A 23838-nucleotide genomic window follows, 5' to 3' on the forward strand; every position below is an offset into this window, starting at 1 on the left:
TGTCTTGATTATCTGGGCTTATTCAAACCTAATTTTGGTGTGAGGGTGCTGTGATCTTTCTCTTCTTGTACATTTTATACACTAGTAATTAAAAAAAACTTGCAAATGCGGTCACTATTTTTTAACATGCAATAAAACCAACATACTTGACAATGAAATTTATAAATTAAAAGCATTAGAATTAAGGGGCAATTACTTTTGCAGGTAGGTTTGGATAGTTTTCTTAATAAATGAAATCAACCTTTAAATTTACATTTTATATTTACTTGGGTTATCTTTGTCTTATATTTCAATTTGTTTTACGCCAATGCGTATTTCCGTTCGGTTGTCATGGTGATATGATAGTTGTTGTAATATGACGAACACGGTAGGTCGTGATTGGACATCCGACAACTAAGGTGTAACCATGACAACAGGCTAAACTAGCTAGTTATTGTGCGATAATCGCTTAGTATTGTGCAGTTGGCCTTAAAAAGCGATTCGGTCAACAAACTGCGCACATGCTGCACACAATAACCGATATATCTGCACATATCGTAAACACTTCTTTTTCTGCATCCGCATCGCAGAGGATAAGGGAATCCCAGCCTTTTCCCTTTTTGACACCGCCGGGCTTCTGTACTCTTTTGAGACAATCGCTGGTAGCAAACCAACGATAACCCTCAGCCCCTTTGCGAACAGGTGAAAGTATCCTCAGACAGTTTTCATGTGAGTAATCCTTCTTTAACACAAGTCAGTGAGCGCATTGAAAAAAGGAGATCAACGTGAGTCCACGCGTGTGCTTTTAACTGACATGGAGCGGCACTTTTGCACTTGTTTAGGAGCTAACAACACTGGCTAAGCCTTAGCTGTTACGCTGCTGCTATGCGATGCTAATCTAGCTGTGTCCACTAACTGTTTGTAACGGAGCTCTTTAAATGGTTTACATTTATCTGTAATACTGTCTGTTGTCATAAGATCACAGTGCTGACTCCGTGTGTAGCTTTGTATGGAGGTGTTGGCTGAAATACTGTGGTACTAAAAAAAACCCAACAACAAACAAACAGGTTGTGAATATGCGCTAACTCGTCATTTTATGATCTGCTCTAAGTTATTCTGAATAAACTGTTGTACATTTATCTGCTTTCATCGTTCAGTTTGCCTTCTCACGATGGCATCGTCTGCAATGATCACAGTCCCCACCACAGCATCCCGCTTTGCCCTGCTACAGATAGATTCAGATTCGGATTCGGACACCTCCGAGTCAGGGAAGGCTACCACCAAAACTGGACGGGACTCCTCTGGCAAGCCCCGACAAGGAAAAGCAGGTGCAGCCGGAGGGAAAGCTGCTCAGGGCAATGACAAGAAGAAAGACAAGAAGAAGAAGAAGAAAGAGCAGCAGCAGAGTGAGGCAAATGAGGTGAATGAGTGAGATGAACAGCCTGCAGCTCTCTGCCTCTTACATATGTGTTATTTTGCAGTGACATGAAGAAAGATCAGGCTCTTCAGTCGTTTCACTTCTGAAGCGAAACTGCAGAGGGCAGGGAGAGGTAAACAGGTTGTGGTTTGCTTTTGGTGTGCTTGCTACTAATGAAGTGAAACAAATGCTGTTCAGATGATAAGTGTGTAAGTTGTATTTCGTTGAGGTCATTAAAATTTTATATTGTAAAGTGCAATATTACAGAGAAAACCTCAAGATTCAGACAAACCCCTATGATTTTTAACATCATTTGGTGATGGTTGTGAAACTAGTCTCTGGTTATCAGCGCTGAACTTATCTAAAGCTATTACATTGCAGAAGCCTACATACCAAGTCCTCATAAATGAGCATGCAGGTATGCTTTCTGCCTTCTTGGTGATACTGATATCTGGCCAGATTTTTATTCAAAGCTGCCAGTGTGATAGCTTTCATCTTTAATAAATCAAATAACATAGGAGTAGACAGCATCCAGTGGATTTTGCAGGCTAAATTCTTATATGGAATTGGTCCAATCCCAGGAAAAAATACTAAATAATAAAAAATTGGTTTCAGCACAGTTAATCAGTTCAAAGTGCAAGTTTTCTGGTTTTTTGTTCTTGCATCTGACTGTAGTTAGACAGAAATTAGACTTACATAAGCAGGGAGTTAAAACATGATCTTGCCTCAGAATCTGTAATGTGAAGATTTGAAGACTGTCTCCTTGGACTCTGTAAATATTAAAAAATATATATATATTTTATTGACCGGTTCGTTAAAAAACAAAATGGGGAAAATGAAAATGTTCAGCTCTGAGAATAACAATGTTGCAGCACAATTAAAAGGAATGTGTTCAGGCCCAACACCCACTTAAACACATTAACAAATCCTCCTCCACTCCACAGACACAAACCACAGGCAGCATACATCCTGAGAAAACAGACCGTTTTTTGTTGTTGCTGCGCGCACATAGACAAGTTGATGGTTTCTGCAGCTAACAATAGAATTTGTGTTTATGTCAATAATGATGACATCAGGTTGTTTTATCTTTCTCTCTATTAGTTGCGTAATCTGGCCTTCAAAAAGATTCCTCAGAAATCTTCTGCCCCTTCTCCCTGTATGACGCTGTCAGGAATAGCCGGTGAACTTCTCAATCCTACGTCGGTGGACCAGGATACACCGTCGGAGGGTTGGCAGCAGTGGAAGCAGAGAGACGAGCAGGTTTAGAAATGACAGCTACTCACATTACAGATGAGTGAGATAGTAAAACTTGTATGACTGTCCCTCATAGAGCAGCACAGGCCACACCTGACCTTACACACAGCACGAAAAGTCCCTAAAATTCAATGTTCTTCCTTTTCTTTTAGATAACCACAGAACTATATGAGGCAGACTTGGAAAAAGCCTTGATTTTAAGTAAACTGGAGTATGAACAACAGAAGCAGGTACGCTGCAGAAAAACACTAATATTCTCATTTTGAAAGCCACATTTGGGGGCACAGATGTCAGAGCTGTATGTTCACTTTTACGTAAGTCGCACATCGCTCTGACACACCTGTGACATGTTCACTTAAATTATAAGTCAGCGTATTACCTTATTCCTTCTTCATGTTGGTGATTAAAGGATCTTGTTTTAAATGACTCTGCCTGAGTTTCTGTGGGTTAAAAACAAAACAGAATTTATTTCTGGTATGCAAAGCAAGAACTTGAGCTAACTGAAGTCAAAGCATCTGCTTTCATTCATCAGAGCAACACAAACACGTCCTCGCCAAAGTCACGGTCAGGAAAAGAAGGTGGAGGCAAGAAGGACAAAAAGAAGAATCAGCAGGCAAAAGACAAAAAGACAGTTTCTCTGCAAGACTTCCAGGCTGAAAGCAGTGCAGGTGAGACCAGCTTACAGATTACTTTAAAGTCTTATATATGGACCTCATATATATGATTTACTACATTGCATATATTGTTATTTTCTTGTAACTAGTTATTGCATTGTGTTTTCTCTTTGCAGAAAATTTAAGTAGAAAACAAGAGAAAGAGGTGAGCCGGTTCCACTCTGTTTACTTTATATTTTATAGATTGCACAGAAATGTGAATGAACAAGTGAGGGACGAATTAAAGATAAAATTAATTTTTTAATATTTTGTTTGTAACTTAAAAAAATGTGTAAAACATCAACCAAATTACCTTCCAGGACTCCAGAACGGCTAATTTAGCACTGGGAGTCGGGCAGGACGAACGTTTTTTTAATAAGTTGGAAGATGATGTCAGTCGGATAATCCAACGGGAGAAAAGACGCGAGCAGTATACGAACAGCCAGGGACAAGAAGTCAGCACGTCAACAGAACACGAACCAGTGAGTGGACACAAGTACCACAAAATACTCGCGTAGCTCTCTCATTAACTCGGGTATGAAAGTGAACAAAGTTAGCTTTTCCTTTGAGTTTTGGTTAGTGATTAACTGCCTCAAGGTACATCTGAAAAGCTGTTTGTGAAACTGCATACATGCACCATTACCAAAGTGAAGTTTCTTTTTCTTTACTTGCTGATTTTATTTCATGTTTTTCTTCCTGTTAGGACCCCAGAGCGGAGCAGCTGAAGTATGAGCTGGAGAAGAAAGATCAGGAAATTGATAAGCTGAAAAAAAACATTTCACAGTGGGAGGTCAGCACCCATAAACAGTTATCTGATCTAATCATCTTTCAGTTTCAGAAGGACAGTGATTTTCTTTGTCTTTTCCTGTATGATGAGTCACAAAAAGGAAATTTGATTTTCACAGCTGTAGAAACGGTGAAGTTAATCAGAAAAATCTCTGCCATGTTTAAAGCCAAACAGGTTGGGTTTAGTGTTGGTTTGTCATCATCATTAAGATGTTCTTACTCAACTCACGTAGGCTGTGGGCTGCTATGGCACTGTTAGTTAGTGTGGACTTCTTCTGTAAAAAAAAAAAAGTCTACATATTTAATTTTCAACTGCATATTTTTATCACTGGACTCTACTAGAGTAGCTTTGGATGATTCATAATTCAAAAATACAATTTTTCTCATTCTTGCCTTTGTTCAGCCCTCTTTGACTGTGTGAAACAAGCAGTTTTAGTTCCTCTCCCTGCGAGCCACTTTCCGCTGATTTGCTGCCCTTTAAACAGCACAGAGCCAAAGCTGTGAGTCTGAGATAACCACGTTAGTGCATCCACTCTCAGTAACACCATATAGAGACAAGAGTTGAAAATGTCAGAACGTGAGCATGTTGATCAGTCTGAAGCTTTTGGCTTATTTCACTCGTCGTTGAAACTATATGCATGATTAATATGAGCGTTCCCCACTGTAACACTGTGACAGAAAAAAGGAAAGGTGACCACACCTGCAGCCAACACTGTTGTGTCCAGTGCTACAAAAAGAATCTTTCTTTTTGTCTCTGCAGGTAAAATACAAAGAGGTGAAAGCAAGAAATGCTCAGCTGCTGAAGATGCTGCAGCAGGGAGAGAGTGAGTTTGATAACACAGTAGATACAGTTTGGTCCAAAAGTATTTGAACAATGACACTTTTTTGTTGTTGTTGTAATTTTTTCTTCTGTACAACAAGACAACACTTCTGGATTTTAAATCAAACAATCGAGATGTGGGTGAGGTGCAGACTTCTGCATTAAATGATTCTGAATTATCGATATATTTATGCACAGTCCTCCATTTTCAGTGGTTCAAAAGTAATGGCAGAATTGACTGACTAGCATTTTCATAGACGGCTAAGGCCGTCTTATTTCATGACAAATGAAGTAGATGAAAGCTGCTGTTCTAAGTGAACTTGCATTTCTTAACTTTTCCCTCCAACTCCTAATAAGAGATCCAAAGAGAAGTCATTGTAAGTAAGAGTGACCTGCAAACAAAGGTAGGATTGACTGAATATAGAGGAATATGTATGTTGTTGTCTGCAATTGCTAAACAACGAATGTAATGTGTTTGCCTGCGATTGAGTCACATCTCAATTGTCTTGATTTAAAACCCACTGTGGGGGAGAATCATTGTCCAAAAAGTGGTTGTTTTGACTATCCTTTCCTTTCCTGATGAAGATATCGTGTGTGATGTTTCTGTTCTCTCTCTTTTTCAGTGAAAGACAAAGCAGAAATTCTTCTACAGGTAGAGGAGCTACTGCATATTAAAGAAGAGCTGTCTTCACAGGTGTGTGTGTGTGTGTGTGTGTGTGTGTGTGTGTGTGTGTGTGTGTGTGTGTGTGTGTGTGTGTGTGTGTGTGAGAGAGTGTTGGGGGGGATTCTAAATTTGTAAATCTGTGTTTTTCATTTAAATTAGGTAACATTATTGCACGCTGCCCTCGAACAAGAGAGATCTAAAGTAAAAGGACTGCAGTCAGAACAACCAAAGCACCAGGTGAGAGTACAAATACTCTTCTGTGTGGTATCTTCATTGTAGGAGAGAAGAACTGGTGTTAAAGTGTTGTCTCCATCTTCATTTACGCTGAACTGACTGCATACTAGTTTATGATCATGCATGCACCTCATTGCTTTCGTGGATTTCTGTAGAAACTGTGGAAACCTAACAGAAAAACTTCAGCCTGTAAGGCAGGTAAAGTCAGAAAGTGTCAGCGTAAGTAAGCCAAAGGACAGAAACATAAAGAGTTTACTCGGCCCAGTCAGGGGAGCAGTGAGCTTAGATTCAGGTCAGAGCATTTGAACACTTTTTCTTTATTTTTAAGTCAATATGGTTTCTTTTTTTTTCTTTTTTCCCCAGTTGATAAAGACTGTGTTTGCCTCATTTATGTTCTGTTTCTACATCCATCTTTTGACTTGAATTAATAAAAGCACACAAACAGATCTGATATCCATAAATAATTGTGTCCTTTCTGCAATTTTCTGTTTCACAGGGAAACAAGAAAGGAAAGAAGGGCTCAGAGGCAGATCTATGAAGGTTTCAGAAGGAAAATGCCTGAAAACAAAATGAAATAAACAAATGAAGAAACCCCTGAAGAATATTCCCACTATTGATCAAAATCAGGGTTTTTTTTTTTTTGTTGTTGTTGTTGTTAAATCTTAGACTCCTGGTCAGTCTGTTTTGCATGCCCTCCCTAAACACACACACACACACACACACACACACACACACACACACACACACACACACACACACACTAACAGAAAAAGCTAGATTTGGCACGATATGTTACACAATTAAATAAGATTTACAAGAGGCTTTCTGAAATAGCGACAAACGTTCTAAGCTTGTGTTAAAGTAGCTGCTTGGCACATCGTGCTGCCCTCTTCAGGCCTCAGAGTGCCTCTGGATCTCCTGTACTGTTGAAGGCTCTGTGCCTGATCTTTAAAGGTTTTATTGCCAAAATGACAGGTGTGTAATGCAAAGTTGTTTTGTTTCTTTATTTTCCCACTGTTAAGTAAATAAATTACTTTTTCAGTGAAAATGTGGTTTTACTTTTTGTGTGTGAAAGCATCGAAGAGCCTAAGAGGAATTTTAAAAAAAAAAGTGTAAAAGTGCCTCAAACAAGCCAAAAAAAAATTGTATTTGAGTCATTAGATGTTAACATGAGCCAGATGAAAATAAGATACTTTAAATCTGCTTGGGTCAAATCTCAAAAGGAAGAAGGATTTAAAAATTTTTTAGACTATTGTCATCAATTACCACTTATCACCTGTGCGTCACCTTTGGAGGCTGTTAAAATTATAATGATTCATTATTGTTGCTGGAATGAGAGTTTAAAAGTGAACTGAGAGCATCTAGGATTTGAACTGCTGTCTGATTTTTATGGTGCACTATATCTTTAAGTTAAGTCTGGTTACATAACTGGCTTATTATTAAGTATTTTATTTTTGTTAGTCGAAGTGCACTCAAAAACTGTTATAACAGGCAGCAGGGGCATCAGATCTGTGCATAGTAGCAGCTAGGTGTGGGCTTTGCGTGTCCACCTCAGTGACCGGTGTGGCCTCAGCTGGCACACATCCGCACAACTTATTGCCGAGTCATCGGGACAGACACGCAGCCCGCGTCGGGACGGTGTGCTCCTGCTCTGCACCGTGTTTAAAGGCCCGCGGGCCGGACAAGTGATGTCGGCAGCAGTGAAAGACGAAACTACAACACCGAGACACCGCCGCAGGGCTGAAAGGATCCACGTTACCGTCACAAGTGTCACGGAGAGCAGAGACTTCATCGTTAGAGGAGACTGCACCGTCAGACAGGTCAGGGAAGCACAATCAGCCAGCTGGCCTCAGAGCCTTGTAATAACAGGCTGACAACGTCACTGCGACTTTTATTTTCATGCCATAATAGACTAAAATTAATGTTTTTGTTAATTTACGTGGCTAAAGAACTAAGGGGGCGGATCACTAAAGGTACTAATGTGGTATATAAATTGGAATTGGACTCATGTGCAGCCCAGAGTGCTAATACAGATTTATTATGTGAAAAGTGACTCTGCACGTTTGAAGATTGTTTTGAATGGAATAACTGTGTGAAAAGAGGCAAAAAAGGAGTATTTTTTTAAGTATTTAGCACGAAGTTGAGTACTAGCTAAAGAGTGGCCCTGAATCCAGTAACAAAATATAATTCAAAGGCCACTTCATTAGTTACATCTGGACGCCCTTTAAGTTTGTGGTATAGATTCAACAAGGTGCTGGAAGCAGTTATCAGCATCTTCACATGACATGAGAGCATCACACAGTTGTTGGTGTACATCACAGGGGGTGGCTGTAGCTCAGGAGCTAGAGCACGCCATCTACTAATCAGAAGGTCGGTTCAGTCCCTTTATATCTGCGTGCTAAATATCCTGGAGATACTAACCCCAAGTTGGTTTCTGATGCATCTATCAGAGTGTAAATGTGCGTGCGTATGTTTGATAGAAACCAATGAAGTACAGTGCTGCTGTATGAATGGACGAATGAGGCATGTTGTACACAGGAACCAGTCCATTTATCATTTACATCCATGTTTGACATCCCAAAGGTGCTCCACTAGATTGAGGTCTGGTGACTGTGGAAGTCATTTGAGTACAGTGAACTCATTGTCATGTTCAGGACACCAGTGTAAGAGGATTTGAGTTTTGTGGCATGGCTCCTTATTGTGCTGTAAACAGCCATCAGAAGATGGATAAAGGGTCGCCTTGGGTCACAGTGACCACCAACTGTACTCCGGTAGGCTGTGGTGTTTACGTGAAGCTTAGTTGTACTAAGGTACCCAAAGTGTGCCAGTGAAATATCCTCCAAACCATTACTACACCACCACTGGCGAAACCTCTGATACAAGACAGGATGAATCAATAATTTCCTGTTCTTTACCCCAAATTCTGACTGTGTACCATTTGAATTTCACAGCAGAAACTGAGACTCTTCAGACCAGGCAATGTTTTCCCAATCTCATACTGTCCAGTTTTGCTGAATCATACTTTTAGTTTCCTATTCTTAACTGACAGGACTGAAACCTGCTGTGGTCTCCTGCTGCTGTAGCCCATCTTGTTCAAAGTGTGACGTGTTGTGTGTTCAGAGACGCTCTTCTGCATGCATGGTTGTAAAGAGGGGTTATTTGAGTTGTTGCGTTCCTTTCAGCTTGAAGAAGTCTGGCCATGCTCCTCTGACGTCTGACATCAAAAAGACATTGTCACCCAGATAATGACCACTCCTTGGATATTTTCTCTTTTTCAGATCATTCTCTGTAAACCCTAGAGACAATTATGTGCTAAAATCATAGGAAATCAGCAGTTTGTAAAGTGCTCAGATCACCATGTCTTTCTCAAACAACCATCGCCAGATCACCTTTCTTTCCTATTCTGATGCTCTCAACATCAGCAGCATGTTTGAACTTCAGCAGGTCATTTTAATCATGTTTTCTACTCTAAATGTTTGACTGGCTGATTAGATATTTGTGTTTAACTAGCAGCTGAATAGTTGTACCTAATGAAGTGGCCACTGATTGTGTGTTATTATATGTATATGGGTGTATTCAGTGGGTTTACTGTTGTCACACAATTCAAAATCATATATTGGATTGTAGTTACTGGTTTGTTAATGTGTATATCACTTAAATCTTTCCGCCGGAGATGATTATATTACATGTACGCTTTATTTATAGTCAAACCGCATAATGTACCATCTATGGAATGCCAGGGCTGCCAAAATGAGTTAATTAAATACGCCATTAAATAATTTATTAAATGTGTCAATAATAAATTAAATACATATTTATGACATATTTAATTAATTAATTATTGACACATTGAATTAATTATTTAATGGTGTATTTAATTAATTAATTCTGGCAGTCCTGGCATTCCATAACTATGTAGATTCCTATTTTAAAATCTTCAAAATAATAATTCACTGAATTCCTAAAATAAATGGTGTGAAGTGCAGAGTACAGTATTTGCTTCCAAAAGATAGTAAATTTAAATAGAAAACACCATAACATGAATCACTTAAAGTAGAAGTACACTGGAACTGTACTTAAGTAAAGTCTTGAATAGTCATACTCTGCTACATTGAATTACTGTTTCTTTCACTGCCCTCATCTAACGGTTTTGGTGGAGAGACCCCAGGATGGAAGTTATATTGGCTGGTGCCACCCGAGGCCCCTGTCTGGATATGCCCCTGGTGTCTTTGCTGCTGATCTTTGAGCTGGTACAATGGGGGTTATCACCATTAAATACACCATTAAATAACAATGGGGGTTGTGTGTTTCTGTGTGTGCAGTTTAAATGGGGTCTGTCAGAGCACCTGGGAGCCTCAGCAGAGGAGCTGGTTCTGATCCACTCCAGTCGAGTCCTCAAAGACTCTGAACCCTTGAGTCACTTTAAAGGACTAAATGGGTCGGTACGCCTCAGCATGATCCAAAGGTATGAACAACCTGCTCTGTTTATGGCATGGGTTCATGCCGTCGCTAGTAATAAACCAACATTTGGTATTAATAAAGATAAAGAAAATAAAGATATAGGTCCAGATTTACTAAAAGGGGCAAAATTGTATGTGAGTCCAATCACCCAAATAGTGCTCATAGGCGTGGTGAGTTTATTGGGAATTTACAAAAAATTGTGCTGTTTTCTAAACACAGTGTAGTCAGTTCATTTCAATATCAAGAAAAAAAAATAAGACAGATTTTACTTTCTTTTTTAAATTACATGTCACATATGTCAGTAAATCATTGTGTGCGCTTGTGTTAAATATTGTTCCTCCTGTGTTTTGCGCCTTACTTATGCAACAGAGTCAGCTGCAAAGAACTTTAGTGACCTCTTAAGAAAATATTGCAGACAAATCTGGCACTAATAAAAGGCAACTGCACATTCATTAGCTGTAGCTATATTTATTATTTGCTTTTAAATCATAGTAAATATTAAAAACACTGCCTTACATTGGATACCACATGTACCACATTGGGACTACACAGCATTTTTATTCTTTGCTGTTTATTGTGCATATTCAGAGAATATTCCACATTTTTATTGGCTCTAGTTTTCAAAGTGCAACAATACAGAACTTTCACTTTTCTATTTGGCTTTTATAAAATGTCTGTGCAGAGAGCAGGGAATATAGAAATAATATATAATATAAATATATAAAAATATATAGCCTCATGAAAAACTACATTAAAACCCAGTAAAATAAAATATTAAAATAGAGCAAATAAAATATTAAATTTATCAGAATTTAATGAGTGTCTTCCCAAAGCAAATCAAATAAATCTATGAAAAAGCCAAGAAAACTACTTATTACTTGGAAGCTTGTGGAAGGTGAGATTTTAGAGTACAGGGAGAACATTACATATAAGTCACATTTTAGGTCGTATATATAAAGCACTGGTAGTGTCTCCCACTTTGTCCCACATCAACGTACATTTTGCTCCACATTTAATTTGATAGAATCTGATCACCCCACTATCACATGAAGTATTAAACAAAATATTATGTCTGCAAAGATTCTCAGTCAGAGATCTGCACACTCTGCTCTTTAAAATTAAAATTGTAGAAGTAATTTTAAGTAATAAGTAACTTCTGCCTTCAGGTTCCTTTGATATACAGTCTATTTATACCAAACTTATGTAAAAAAAGAAAAAACAACTGGGTATCTGTCTTAGGCCTCAGCATTCATCTGCTCCACCTCCCACTGACCCAGACCTCCACCCTGAACCGGATAACATCACACCTTCCCCTACTTCTCCTCTCTGCCTGGGTAAGATGTGCAGAACACGGGAACTCTTCTCGCCTTTAACTATTTTCATAAATCTAGTTTGTGGTTCTCATTTCTCCAGACTTCTTTGTTTGAGCTTCAGCTGCTGCTCTGTACTCAGCTCCTCAGTGAACTTATAATCTGTCATTCTGTTGATTCCACCTTGTTTCTGTAGTAGAAGGTCTGGACAGCCTTGTCCTTGAAGACAGCGGGACTAGCTTCTTCCCGGAGCTCCAGCGCCAGATGGAGAACAGATTGCTGGCTGACCCAGAAATGATGCACCGTCTCCTGGGCAGCCCCTTTGTGCAGAGCACCCTCTCCACCTCTAGCCCTCAACTTATCAGAAAGCTCATTCTGTCTAATCCCCAAATTCAGCAGCTCCTGCAAACAAACCCAGAAGTGGAAGATATGCTTAACGACAAAGATGTCATAACACAGGTGGGTATAGTGGATGTCAGAGCATTGTAACATCTGTACTAACATTAGAGTAGACACTTGCAAAAATGTTGTTATTTTAACCTTTCTAATTTCACTGCAGTATGAGTACAGTTGCTTCCTCCTTGCCTGATTTCTCCCTCTGATATTTTGAGTATGTTTTTGCACTTATCTCTCTTTCCAGTTGCTGGAGCTCATCAAGAACCCTGACATGATAGAAGAAATGATGAACAATGAGGACAAAGCTTTAGAAAATTTGCAGTCAGAGCAGGAAAATCCTGAAGTCATTACTGACAATTCTGACCCAGAAGCAAAATTACAGGTGTGACTTTGAAAATGATGATTATTATAGGTCAGGTTAAACTTATCTTGTATGCTTAACCTGTTTTCTTTTTAATATCTGCTTTGCCTTTTACCAGAAGGTAGGAGCATCTGCATCGGTGACTACATCACCCGGAAATCACCACATACTGGAGGGTGAATCCAATCAGACGTTCTCTGGTCACTCGACAGATCCTCTCAGTGAACTGACTGCCACATCCAGAGCTAGGTCAAACTCTCAAAGCAGCATCACAGCAGGCATGAGCTTTATGCTTGAGGCATTCTTAGGTTATATGTTTTTAAATGTGTTAAATATTTTAAAGATATCATTGAACTGCTTTTTAAAATATTCTATTAATGGCTTCCTGCTTCAGGCATGCAGTCACTGCTAGAAGAGATCACTGCCAGTCCAGGTCTATTGGAGAGCCTGCTGTCTGGGCCATACGTCAGCAGTCTTTTAAACTGCCTTAGCCAGAACCCTGACCTGGCTGCACAGGTGATGCATGGACACTTTAATTCTTAAATGTGCAGTATTTTCACTAGGCAACTGCAGGACAACATTTCCTTCTTCCTAAACAGCAGAGATATCTTATATAGTTCATCCTGCTTTCATTTTTGCATTGTTGCAGATGCTTCTGAGCCACCCTTTGTTGGCTGGAAATCCTCAGCTGCAGCAGCAAATGAGAAAGGAGATCCCTGTCTTTCTGCAGCAGGTCTGCTTATTCCTCTAACTGTTAACCTGCTGTCTTTCAGCTGGATTAGATGTCTGCAATACATTAGGAACACTAATAATTTTCTTGTTCCTGGACAGATGCCATGGTTTTTCATAAAATCCATGTAGATATGATCATCTTTAGCAATGCAGGAAAACGATTCTACTCTGACTCCGTTGCTCAGTGGGTATGATTAATAACTTTGCCATTATCAATAATGTGCAGATGCAGGCTCCAGAGCTGCTCTCGGCCATGTTGAACCCCAGAGCCATGGAGGCTCTGTTGCAGATCCAACAGGGCTTGCATACTCTGGCTGCAGAGGCTCCAGCTCTCATACCTGCGTGAGTAAAAACAACCTAAGGAGATCTATTGTGGTGGAAGAACTGTGTTTCAAAGACAGAGAAACCTTATCGCCAGTCTTGCCCGTCATGCAGGAATGCTCTCGGAAACACTGGAACAGGTATCGGTGCCACTTCTGAGCATCCATCTGACTCCATTCCGAACAGCCAATCAGGAAGCGGCCAACAGGCTGCTTCAGCGACAGAGCAGCAGCAGCAGCAGTTTGTACAGCAGATGCTACAGGCCCTGGCTAACACTAATAACGAGGTACTACCTTATAAACTTTTTGTCTGTCTCCAACGTTGAGTCTCAATTTAAAATATCAGTAGTAAATAGCATTTTGACAGTAAATGAGAATTTCCCTTAGGCAGGCAAATGATACACGCCTTTGATATTTAGTGATTCAGTACTTTTAAAAAACTACGCAGTATAAAGAGTGACTGACTGCTTGATATCAGCTTGCATTAACAGCTGCTGGTATGAATGTGGATAAATTAGAGTACCACACTACATCTCATGGAGCCAAATGATGTCTAATTTGTTCAGTGGTTTAAACTATTATAGCCTACATTTTAACCTACTGAAGCAGGTCCAGTTGGGCCTCAGTGACTCAAATTCTAGTTAATCGTTAAAGTTTCAGAGTCAGTGCTTCTACTTGTGGATCCAACATTTACTTAGTGGGTTACAGCCCCGGTAGAGTCGCTGTTTTCTGGTGGGAAGGAAGGTGGCATTAGTCTTTCCCTTTCTTAGATACTGACGCTTTTTTCCTGCAGAACCACTAAACTCGGCTGAGTGCTGCCAGCATTCAGCTCTGGTGGTTATTGCCACAGAGCTTTTTGCTGCTTACTCCAGTGTGTGAGGGAGTGTGGTTCTGACAAACTTATTGACTTATTTCTCTTTTTTGCTTTCGATTTTATTGCAGTGCTCCTTTTTTATCCCCCGCAGCAGCGACTTGGCCATCTCTTTGAGTTCAATTATTCATAAAAACTTTTTTTCATGCCGCCTCCTCTCCTTTTCCTCCCCAAAACATTTACCTTTGTTTCCCACATCGCCTGGACTTTCTTCTGATTCATATCCAGATGTTTTTGCACCTGAAGGGAGACTCATACCCAAATACCCAGAAACAAAACTGGGTGTCTGGGTTAACAAAATCACTAAATCTGGGAAGGTTTATTAATCTTTTCCAATTTGTTTAAAAGGATTCACAATTAAATCGCTAATTATGATCTCATTTTGAATTCTTTCACACATTATTTTAATAAGTAAGACTTTAAATAACTCGTGTCATGTTGTGTCAGGTCCATCACAGAGAGAGAGAGTTCAAGGAGGAGCTGGAGCAGCTGAGCTCAATGGGCTTCAGAGACAGGAAGGCGAACCTTCAGGCCCTCATCAGCACAGGAGGAGATCTCACCACTGCTATACAACACCTGCTCAGTCTCTGACACGTATTCATCCGTGCACATATACACTGCAAAAGATAAAAACATAAGAGAATAAAAAGCCATACTTACTTGATGCACTTTCAAAAACTAACTTATATCACACACATAATGTTAAACTCTGTTTGTTGTCCTACACTTACACTTTAAACTTCAGTCAAACAAATTAAAGGTCTGAGGATGGTGAGTGCTGTATGCATCTATGATATTGAGGCATACAGGTACATGTAAAACTGACTGAGAAGTGAGACAACAGGAGGAGGATTTTTACATCCTTATTGTCCTTGAAGTGTGAGTGTGTGGGTTAATATTAGAAACAAGAGAACACAATGCCTTTCACTGTCTTATATGCACCAGTCATGGTCTGTGTAGACTCAAAATTCCCCAAAAGTTGAGACACAATGTAAAATGTAAATAACACCAGAATACAATGATTTGCAAATCTATTAAACCCATATATTAATTTTAAAAAATGAAAAAAAAAATAAGTTCATTTCATATTTGATGGTATCATCCTTCCCAAAAAAGTTGGGTCAGGGCCATGTTTACCACTGCGTAACATCCCCCTCTTCTTTAATCAGTCTGTAAAAATCTGGGAACCGAGGAAACCAGCTGCTGGACTTCTGGGAGAGAAATGTTGTGTTTCTTTGTTGTATTTTTCACAATCCTCCAAATCTTTCCAGTTGGTGAAACATCTGAAAGGCAGGCCAGTTCAGTACCCAGACTCTTCTCCTGAGTCGTGCTGTTGTAATAGATACAGTCTGCATTAGCACTGTGTTGCTGAAATAGAAAAGCTGTCATCTGGATGGAGCATACGTGTCTCTAGAACCTCTACATACCTTTCAGTGTTGATGGTGAATTTTTAGATTTGCAAACTTCCAATTCCTACACACCGATGCACTCAAGTATCATCAGTCATTATTGAACTGAACGGCGATAACAAGCCAGATAGTTTTAGACAGTTTTCAGCGTCCGTATTTTCCAGAATTTCAAAATAAAGTTTTTGTCACCACAGAAAAAATTTCCACGTTGTCCATTTTAAACGAGCTTTGAGAAAATGGCATGGATCTGGATCACTGTTTACATGCGGTTTCTTTGTTGCATTTAACCTGCATGGTGAACTGCGTTCACAGACAATAATTACTGGAAGTTTTCCTGATCACATGCAGGGATTTCCAACACAGAATCATGTCTGTTTTTAATGCAGTCCAGATTTTTTTGAATTTTTTTTTGGATAATATTATGACAAAATATTCAAAATCTTCACATTTTTGCATTGTGGGAAAGTATCAGAATTATTCCACAAATTGTAAACTCACTTTTTTGGTGAATCACAGGCCACTTTTACTTCTGACAAACTCTGCCTCTCGAAGATGCTCTTTTTATACTCCATCACGTTACTGACCTGTTGTAGATGAACAAAATCAGGTGTAAAATGGGCATTCAATGTTTTGTTTTTCTTTACTAAAATGTACTTTTCTGGTCTTCCGTTGCCCCGTTCCAACTCTTTTAAGATGTGTTGCTGCCATCAAATTCAAAATGAGCTCATATTTTTCCAGAAATAGTGTGCGTTTATGAGATTTGCGTATTATTACATTATCTACATTTTACACAACAGCCCAACTTTTTTGGAACCAGGGTTGTTATAGACTGTAGACATAAAAGAATGCAAGTTTGCAGAAATATTCACATTATATTGTTATTATTATCAGAATCGGAATACTTTATTGATCCCTAGGGGAAGTTATTTAATCTCTCTGCTGCCACACTTTAAAGCTCAGGCCTCTTCATGTTGCCACCTGGACAGTCTAATGAAAGCTTTTAGCACCCTGAGACAGTCAGATGTCCTGGATGCACGCAGAAAATTTGCACTCTCATTCTCAGCCAACAGACTGAGCCAGGAGTGCAATATGTTCCGTGATGTTCCCACTCTGTCTAGCTGCTACTGCGGCTTCTGCACCACAGGCTCTAAAGACCGTAAATAATTACAAAGTTTGTCTTCGAACGTAGACTCAGTTTCAAAAGACGTTCAAAGAAAGAAGATGACTTCATGCAAAGTCCAAACCTGCTTGGAGGTCAGTGTTTATCTTGAGGTTAGACACGTACAGAAAGTGAGGTTTGCACAGCCAAGAGAAAATCACATCAGCCATGAAATACCTGATGTGATGCTCTCCCTTAAGCTTGAGCTCTATGCTGCAGTATTTTTGCACCATAAGGAGCAGGCTCATTTATCTCCTTGTGGATTTCACGAGCAAACAACAGACTGAGCAACATCCTTTAGACGACTCGTGGCTCTGTTGTAAACAGAACTATTAAATGCTGTTATTTACTTTGAATTCAATTCTGTTGTTTCTCATTTATGTAAATACGTGCTATTTGTTGCTGAATTTATGAGGCTTTGTATAAGATGCGTTTCCTCCACACCTCTGTGTTCAAATATAATGTTCTGCAGTTGTTCTGCAGTAGGGTCAAACAGCAGCATTAGTTTAGCAGGATTTTCTGTGGCTACAAATTGTTCTTTTTGGGTAATAATGTATTAAGAATAAGTATGATTAAGTATTTAATCCACAAAATTGTAGAAATAACACTCCTCAAAGCTTTTCTTTCTAATATCTAAACTTGCACTACCCCACTAGAAACACTAGGTGGCATTTAGAGTCTTTTAGTATGGCTTGTATGAAAATCAATTTGAATCTGAGATGTAGCAAAGTAGGTCAAAGTTAACTCATTGTTATTCTCATGTTATTGCCTACAGTATTAAAATGTAAGCCAGAAATCCACATCTGCATGCTCACCTCTGCAAGATATACAAACTGGGTCAAATGTGTTATTCCACTTACTGAAACTGTACAGACCCGTGCACTGAACAACATTAAAAGATGTTCTTAAACTGAGAGCGTTCCTCTGCTTTCCATTCCTGCCTTTTGGGGGCTTACAGCTACCTGACACACGGGACACGTACTCTGTCATCAGATGGATGCGCTCTGCTTGACAACCTGCATGTGTTTGTCTGTTGCCGCCAGACTTGGGGGGGGGGGGTGTTAATCTCCAGCAAAGTGTGTGTGCGGCTGAATGTGTGAGATATGAGAGTAGCCGGGAGGGGGGGTTTCTGGATTAGAAGCTCCAAAAATATTCGGGTTGAGGTTTGTAGATGAGTCACAACACTAGAACAGCTCCACAAGTGCAGGTGTGAGAGAGTGTGTCTGAGTGTTTGGTCTGAACCTCACAGAGGGGAGCAGTGAAGTGTTCAGGTTAAATCTCTTTAATGATTCGACTTTGTCGGTGTGAAGATTTCAATCTCAGAAGAAACTTGTTATCCTGAAAATGATAAAGAAACATTCTCAGCAGAGAAGACACTGTGCAGAGTTTTCTAGGGCTCTAAAACAAACAAAGATGCTTATGTGACCTGACTATCTTTGGGTTTGTTGAGGACAATCATCAGGACAAATAAAGAGCTTCCATGTGTTTATTCCAACTATTAAAAAGATCAGCATCACATCATTTATGATCAAACACTCGAAACGTCCAGAAGTCCAGGGTATGTGGAGAAGTAACAAAAAATGTCCAGATTGAAAAAGAAGGCAAAATTAGTAATGAAATACGTGTGTGTTTGTTTTTTTAGTTAAAGGATTCAACAACTAAAGGAGATTCGTCACATGTTATCACTATGAAAAGAAGAGAAACACAGAAAAACCTAAAAGCTGGTCACTTAACAAAAAACAATTAGCACCATCTTCCACTCCACACAAATCTATCTGGCCTTAATTAAGCACTCTGGTCTTAGCAGTACAGCAGGGCGGTACCTAAGGCAGGACACACCCCCACAGGCAGAAATCACAGCAGGCTGTAAAAACCTTTTATCTTCACCATGGCATATTCTTAAAAGATACCATCCTTAAATACGCACAAACCGGTTCAGTTTCAAAGCTTACACACATACACACAATGCATTTATTAGAATGGCACCTAAATATTTAAATGTTTGCAACCAGCTAGAACTCTCGAAAATCACACATACTGTGTATTCCACTCTTCACTAAATAACTAGTGAGCTCGTCAAGCCTGCCACACTCTGTGGTTTTACATCAACACTGAAACAGTGATTTATTTCTCATCCTCACTACAAACCAGACATTAATTAGCTATTCAAAAGGGACTAGAACAACAGTAAAGGCCACACACTCTGTGTTGTTCTACTTAGGCAAACTGCTGGTGCTAAAATGTCACATGACAGTGTGATTACACTGATGTTCATCATCTTAGTCTGTCATGTTGACATGTTAATCATTTCTATCACAGCTTTGTAGGTATTTAGTTTTCAAGTATCTAAAAATATTAATTTTGTCCTAATAAAGGCATTAATCATACTTTTTATTACTCCCGAGGCCTTTAAATCTATTACAAAATTTACAGAGATGTTATATTTCTGTAAAATTATATAGATTTAAGTTTATATAAAAATGGGCTCCATGTTGTATTTAACTTATTCACCTTACATGCTAAAGATGCCCACAGGGACCCCAGAAGGAGACACCACACCAGCCTCGTGGAGTCACAACTTTCCAGTCTTTGTCCAAGCCTGGGTAACTAGGAGGGGAACATCAGGAAGTGCATCTGTGACAATATAATAATCGAACATGTGGATTCATCTACTGCTCAACTGTTTTCAAGATATTCAAGGGAAAGAGGGAAAAAAAGCAAACATCTGATGTCCACTGTCAAGCTCGTGTGCCAGTCCATCGAGTAGATGCTGGATGTTTTCAAATAAGTGGAAACTGTGACTTCCTGGTTGCTGTGGAGAGCCACACAGGGAATCACCAAAGTCATTCAAATGTAATCCTGCAGGATCCTGAATATTTGCTGGAATATCAATGTTACAGCTGCTAAGGATCCCATGTGGTCTGTTGTGGTGGTCAAGGCTACGCTGGTAGCCCTGACCTGTGGTCGATTAAGTGCCTTTCAACCTCCACAGCCATATCATCGATGCCCCTCTGGATGTCCAGTGTCAACACATTCTCCTCATCAGACGGAGCCTCTAAAGTATCAAACTGGGAACGCAGCATGTCGGCTTTCATATAGTGACCCCTCCGGGCCACCATCCTCTGGTAAATGAATTCATAGTCACCACGAAGGAAAAGAAAAAAGACATCAGGAGAAGCCGGAGGGAAGATTTCTTGGTCTGTCTCCGAAGGGGAAGTGAGGGCTTTGGAGCCATGGAGGAGGATCCGTCTGTACTGGTGCTTCAGTGCAGAGCACACCAGGAGAGCATCAGAGCCTGAACTCCTCTCTCTGTGACAGGAAGACATGAACATATGTACAAAGTTGCTGAGGGCAGGAATGAATAACTACTGAAGTTCAGACTGAAAAAAATAAGCTTAAAGTAAACTTTAGTCTCAACAACTAAAGAGAAAAAGATTGACGCAAGGACGAGCGGATGGAGAAAAATAAGTGCATCTGAGTGTGGAAGAGTTAAGCAGAAGGACTCTTTGATGTTGCCGCTGACGTTTTTAGAAAAAGACGACACACTTTTTGCTTCTCCCTCACCTCTTTTCCTCACTTAATCTGTCTTTACTCCCCAAACTGTTTTTCCTGGCTCTCTGGTTTTCATCTCAATTTTCACGACCATCGTTGACATTTTTTCTCTCTCGACAATTTCATGCCTGCACATTCTCACCTCGCTCCTCTGCTCTTCATCTCTACCTCTAAACCCATCATCATCTCCTTTATGTCATAAAAAATACCTGTTTTCATGAAACGTGTGTGTGTGCAGTTGGCTTACAGCAGATATTAGGGTAAATTGCCACAAAACACTGGCGGCCATCAGTTTTACCCCCTCAGTCACAAGATTTTTAGAAAACTTGACCTCTGACCTTGACTGTGAGGTCGAGGTCAAAATCCTGCCGCCTCGCCCTCCTTTTTGTAACCTTTGATGTGATGACAACACCCCCCACATCAACCTTTAAAAGGCTGATGGTTTAAAAAAAAGCCAATGTTGTGTCCTTTGAAATGATAGAACTTATGTATTTGTAGAGATTGGTTAGCGCTCACCTCTGAATGACTTCGTGTAGTTTGAGAAGCCACGGCAATCTGTCCTGCAGAGACAAAGAAATGCAAACACTAAACACAAAAACTGATTTTTGTTGTGCACAGCTTAGTTTAAGATTGTGTATTTAACTCCTTTAAATAGTTTTCCAGCTGGTGTGTGTATATATATATATGGCTAAAAGAAAAGTCACCACATGGATCACCACACAAATAACTAAGAGCCTTCCGCTGGGTAATTACTGCGGTGAATAACGTGTTTCGGCTGGCAACAAATGATTTAACACAAACTAACGACATGAGCAGCTCCTCATTTGTTAAAGAAACATTTTGAAAGACATTGTGGAAAAAAAGGGTCAAATTATTGACTTGTATCAAGCAAATTGTAAAATACTCATGGCCTTAAGAAAACCACATATCAGTGACGCTAATTGGGGAAAAAAGAGCTCTGATATTCCTGGAGGCAAAACAAAAAGGTCATGTGGTCTGAGGAGTCCAGATCTACTCTGTAATGAGTGGAAAGAAAACGGTAAAGGGTAAGAAGAGAAGAGGATGAAGTGCTGCAGTCATTAACCCCACTCCCTACCACACGAGCCTGTTATGAAGTGGGGTTGCTACAGCTGGTCAGGTCTAAGGTTCAGCAACATTATGTGCCCAAAAATGAGGTCAGCTGACTACCTGAGCCTACTTAACGATCAGGTTTTTCCATTAATTAATATTTTTATCCCTATTGGCAGGGGCATATTCCAAGATGACAATACCAGGATTCATCGGGCTCAAATTATGAAAGTGACTATGGAAGCGTCAGACATCTTTTTAACTCTGTGACTGGACACCACAGGGTCCACCTTTAAAGCCCACTGAGAATCTTTGAATTATGCTGGAAAAGACTTGAAATCTTGTCTGTTTCCTTCAAAAAGACATTTGATGACCTTCCCTGTACTCTCATTTACAAGTTAGAATACTTTGGTATCCGTCAATGAAGATGTGATTTAATGACTCCACTCCTCGCACATCATTTATTCTCAAACTGCCAACTGTTGACAATTTTTAAAATATGCCAAAGGGTTGGACGGAGCACGTCCCTGGGTAATTCTCCTCGCTGTTCAAAGCAGACCTCTGAGTGGGAGGTTATCATCTGCCACCAAACACCGCTACCGGTGAACTGCTGCCAAATGCTGGCGGGGGCTCCTCTGCCTGTAAGCCTGTATACTCAACTTTGGCAGGAAGCCAGACAATTGTTTGGAGGGCTCCCTTTATTTAAAAAGTCAGCATGGATGGGGAGGAGATGAGCCCTGAACAAACAGATAATAAATGACTGAACTGAATTTCAGGACTGACGGTTGTTATGAAAAGTTCAGCATCGCTCCCTGCTGCTTTCACTGTCTGCACGACTGAAGCTCCCTCCGGCTACTTGTGGATTTTGTGCATTTCTGTAAGTCAAACAGAGTTATTTAGTCCTGACAGAAGAGAGACTGAACGCCATAAATGATTGACATGTAAGTGAAGCAGACAGAATGCACACTCACACTCAGACACACACACACACACACACCTGGGCTGACCTGATCTGTAAGCGCTTCACCGCGAGACATCTTCTCGATGTTCTCCCGTGGGTGGAAGTCATCCCCTTCGTACAGGGGCCAACCCAGCTGATGGGTAAACACACATGGACAGAAGAGTATTAGGCACACAAGGAACCAAGAGGTGTGTGTGTGTGTGTGTGTGTGTGTGTGTGTGTAGGGAGGTTGTTGGTTAGAGTTGAGGCTACTTACCTTTTCAGATAGGAAGATCCCAAAGGTGCTTCTATATTTAAAATAAATAAATAAAGAGTATCAAGGACAAAACTGGTTTAGCAACATTTGAGAAATGTTGCAATAAAACAACTGTCAGCATCCTTTAATATCATAAAAATATGATATTATTATTAACTAATTTTGAAAATATTCACTTTTTTTGGACCTTCTCTTTTAGCTGTGAGAATTTTCTACTTCTTTTTTGTGCTGTTTTCACTGTCTTAAGACATTGTTTTTATGTCTTTATTTTGTGTGTTAACCACATTGAGTTTACATGTAATAAAACGTGTAATATAAATAAAATTGCCATTGTCTGTCAATATAATCTCTATTAAACAGGGTATCGTTATATACTGATGGTTATAATGGTACAGAAACAGCTCATTTACTTTTGTTTCACAAAACTTATGCATGAAATACATGAACATACTGTGTACATACTTTCCACAACCCGAGACTCCCATTATGATGTAGATCATCCTGGTTGTGGTTCTTCATGCACTATATTTAAAGCAGGCTTTTCCTGAAAAGGATTAAACAAGAAAAAGGAAATAAATATATCTGATTGTAAGATTTTAGAGCTTTAAAGTTTAAATCAATATTAATAAATTATTGTAAAAATACATCATTAGAAGTGAAAAGCACCCACTGAACATTTTACTTAAGTCAAATTAATAATGACAATCGTGAGAACTAACTGGCCATTTTATTAGGCACACGTGTTCAACTGCTTGTTTACACAAATATCTAATTAGCCAATAACACAGCAGCAACTAAGTACATCAGATGTGGTCAACCTGCCGAAGTTCAAACGGAGCATCACAAAGGGAGATGAAGGTGATTTGAATGATTTTGAATGTGGCATGCTAGTTGGTATCACGTGGGCTGGTCTGAGTTTTTCAGAAACTGCTGATCTGCTGGGATTTTCTCACACAGGCATCTCAAAGGTTTACAGAGACTGGTCTAAAAAAGAGAAAATATCTCATGAGCATCAGTTCTTTGGGATGGTACACAGTCAGAAATCTGGGTGTAAACAACATGAAATTCTTGATCTATCCTGTCTTATATCAGAGCTTTAGCTAGAGATGGAGTGGAAATGGTGTGGGGGATATTTCACTGGCACACTTTGGGCCCCTTGGTACCAACTGAGCTTC

At 39.7% G+C, this 23838-nt stretch overlaps 3 protein-coding genes across 15 annotated transcripts in view; 2 read left to right on the plus strand and 1 right to left on the minus strand.

Annotated features, from left to right (window-relative positions):
* The first annotated feature begins 376 nt into the window (after nt 1–376).
* Nucleotides 377–6849, plus strand: gkap1 (G kinase anchoring protein 1). 5 transcript variants are annotated; one of them, XM_086314564.1, is made up of 13 exons: nt 377–708; nt 1137–1399; nt 2498–2656; nt 2803–2880; nt 3183–3318; nt 3441–3469; nt 3624–3785; nt 4007–4093; nt 4850–4913; nt 5533–5603; nt 5733–5810; nt 5963–6026; nt 6304–6849. In XM_086314564.1, the coding sequence occupies exons 2-13, from the start codon at nt 1151–1153 to the stop codon at nt 6378–6380; spliced, it is 1254 nt and encodes a 417-aa protein (XP_086170690.1). In that variant the 5' UTR covers nt 377–708; nt 1137–1150; the 3' UTR covers nt 6381–6849. The 5 variants fall into 5 exon arrangements, 2 of the variants coding, with proteins under 2 accessions (XP_086170690.1, XP_086170689.1); XR_015131849.1 differs by having other exon boundaries at nt 378–681; nt 5963–6099; XR_015131848.1 differs by having other exon boundaries at nt 380–708; nt 5963–6099.
* Nucleotides 6850–7299: 450 nt separating this feature from the next.
* On the plus strand, nt 7300–17728 carry LOC147317529 (ubiquilin-1-like). Of its 3 annotated transcripts, none has more exons than XM_086314565.1 (11): nt 7300–7627; nt 10130–10272; nt 11508–11602; nt 11775–12037; nt 12219–12356; nt 12454–12613; nt 12730–12851; nt 12985–13068; nt 13294–13409; nt 13503–13674; nt 14706–17728. In XM_086314565.1, the coding sequence occupies exons 1-11, from the start codon at nt 7496–7498 to the stop codon at nt 14847–14849; spliced, it is 1569 nt and encodes a 522-aa protein (XP_086170691.1). In that variant the 5' UTR covers nt 7300–7495; the 3' UTR covers nt 14850–17728. The 3 variants fall into 3 exon arrangements, with proteins under 3 accessions (XP_086170691.1, XP_086170692.1, XP_086170694.1); XM_086314566.1 differs by having other exon boundaries at nt 12457–12613; XM_086314568.1 differs by lacking the exon at nt 12985–13068.
* A 570-nt stretch (nt 17729–18298) lies between these two features.
* Nucleotides 18299–23838, minus strand: part of LOC147317530 (gluconokinase-like) — a 7442-nt gene continuing 1902 nt past the window's right edge. For 3 of the 7 annotated variants that reach the window (XM_086314576.1, XM_086314578.1, XM_086314573.1), the window contains exons 2-7: nt 23466–23647; nt 23126–23207; nt 22664–22694; nt 22454–22540; nt 20895–20938; nt 18299–20135 (exon numbers count right to left, since the gene is read on the minus strand). In XM_086314576.1, coding sequence (XP_086170702.1) covers nt 19766–20135; nt 20895–20938; nt 22454–22540; nt 22664–22694; nt 23126–23163 — 570 coding nt within the window. In that variant the 5' untranslated portion in view covers nt 23164–23207; nt 23466–23647 and the 3' untranslated portion in view covers nt 18299–19765. Of the gene's footprint in view, nt 20136–20894; nt 20939–22453; nt 22541–22663; nt 22695–23125; nt 23208–23465 lie in introns of all 7 variants that reach the window. The other 4 variants (XM_086314575.1, XM_086314574.1, XM_086314572.1 and 1 more) reach the window with 4 other exon arrangements.

This window comes from Aulonocara sp. 'chitande type north' Nkhata Bay, linkage group LG12 (assembly GCF_057382095.1).
Source record: "Aulonocara sp. 'chitande type north' Nkhata Bay isolate Kocher_YH1m ecotype deep benthic linkage group LG12, A_spYH_male_GT1.1, whole genome shotgun sequence".
Classification (NCBI taxonomy): Eukaryota; Metazoa; Chordata; class Actinopteri; order Cichliformes; family Cichlidae; genus Aulonocara; species Aulonocara sp. 'chitande type north' Nkhata Bay.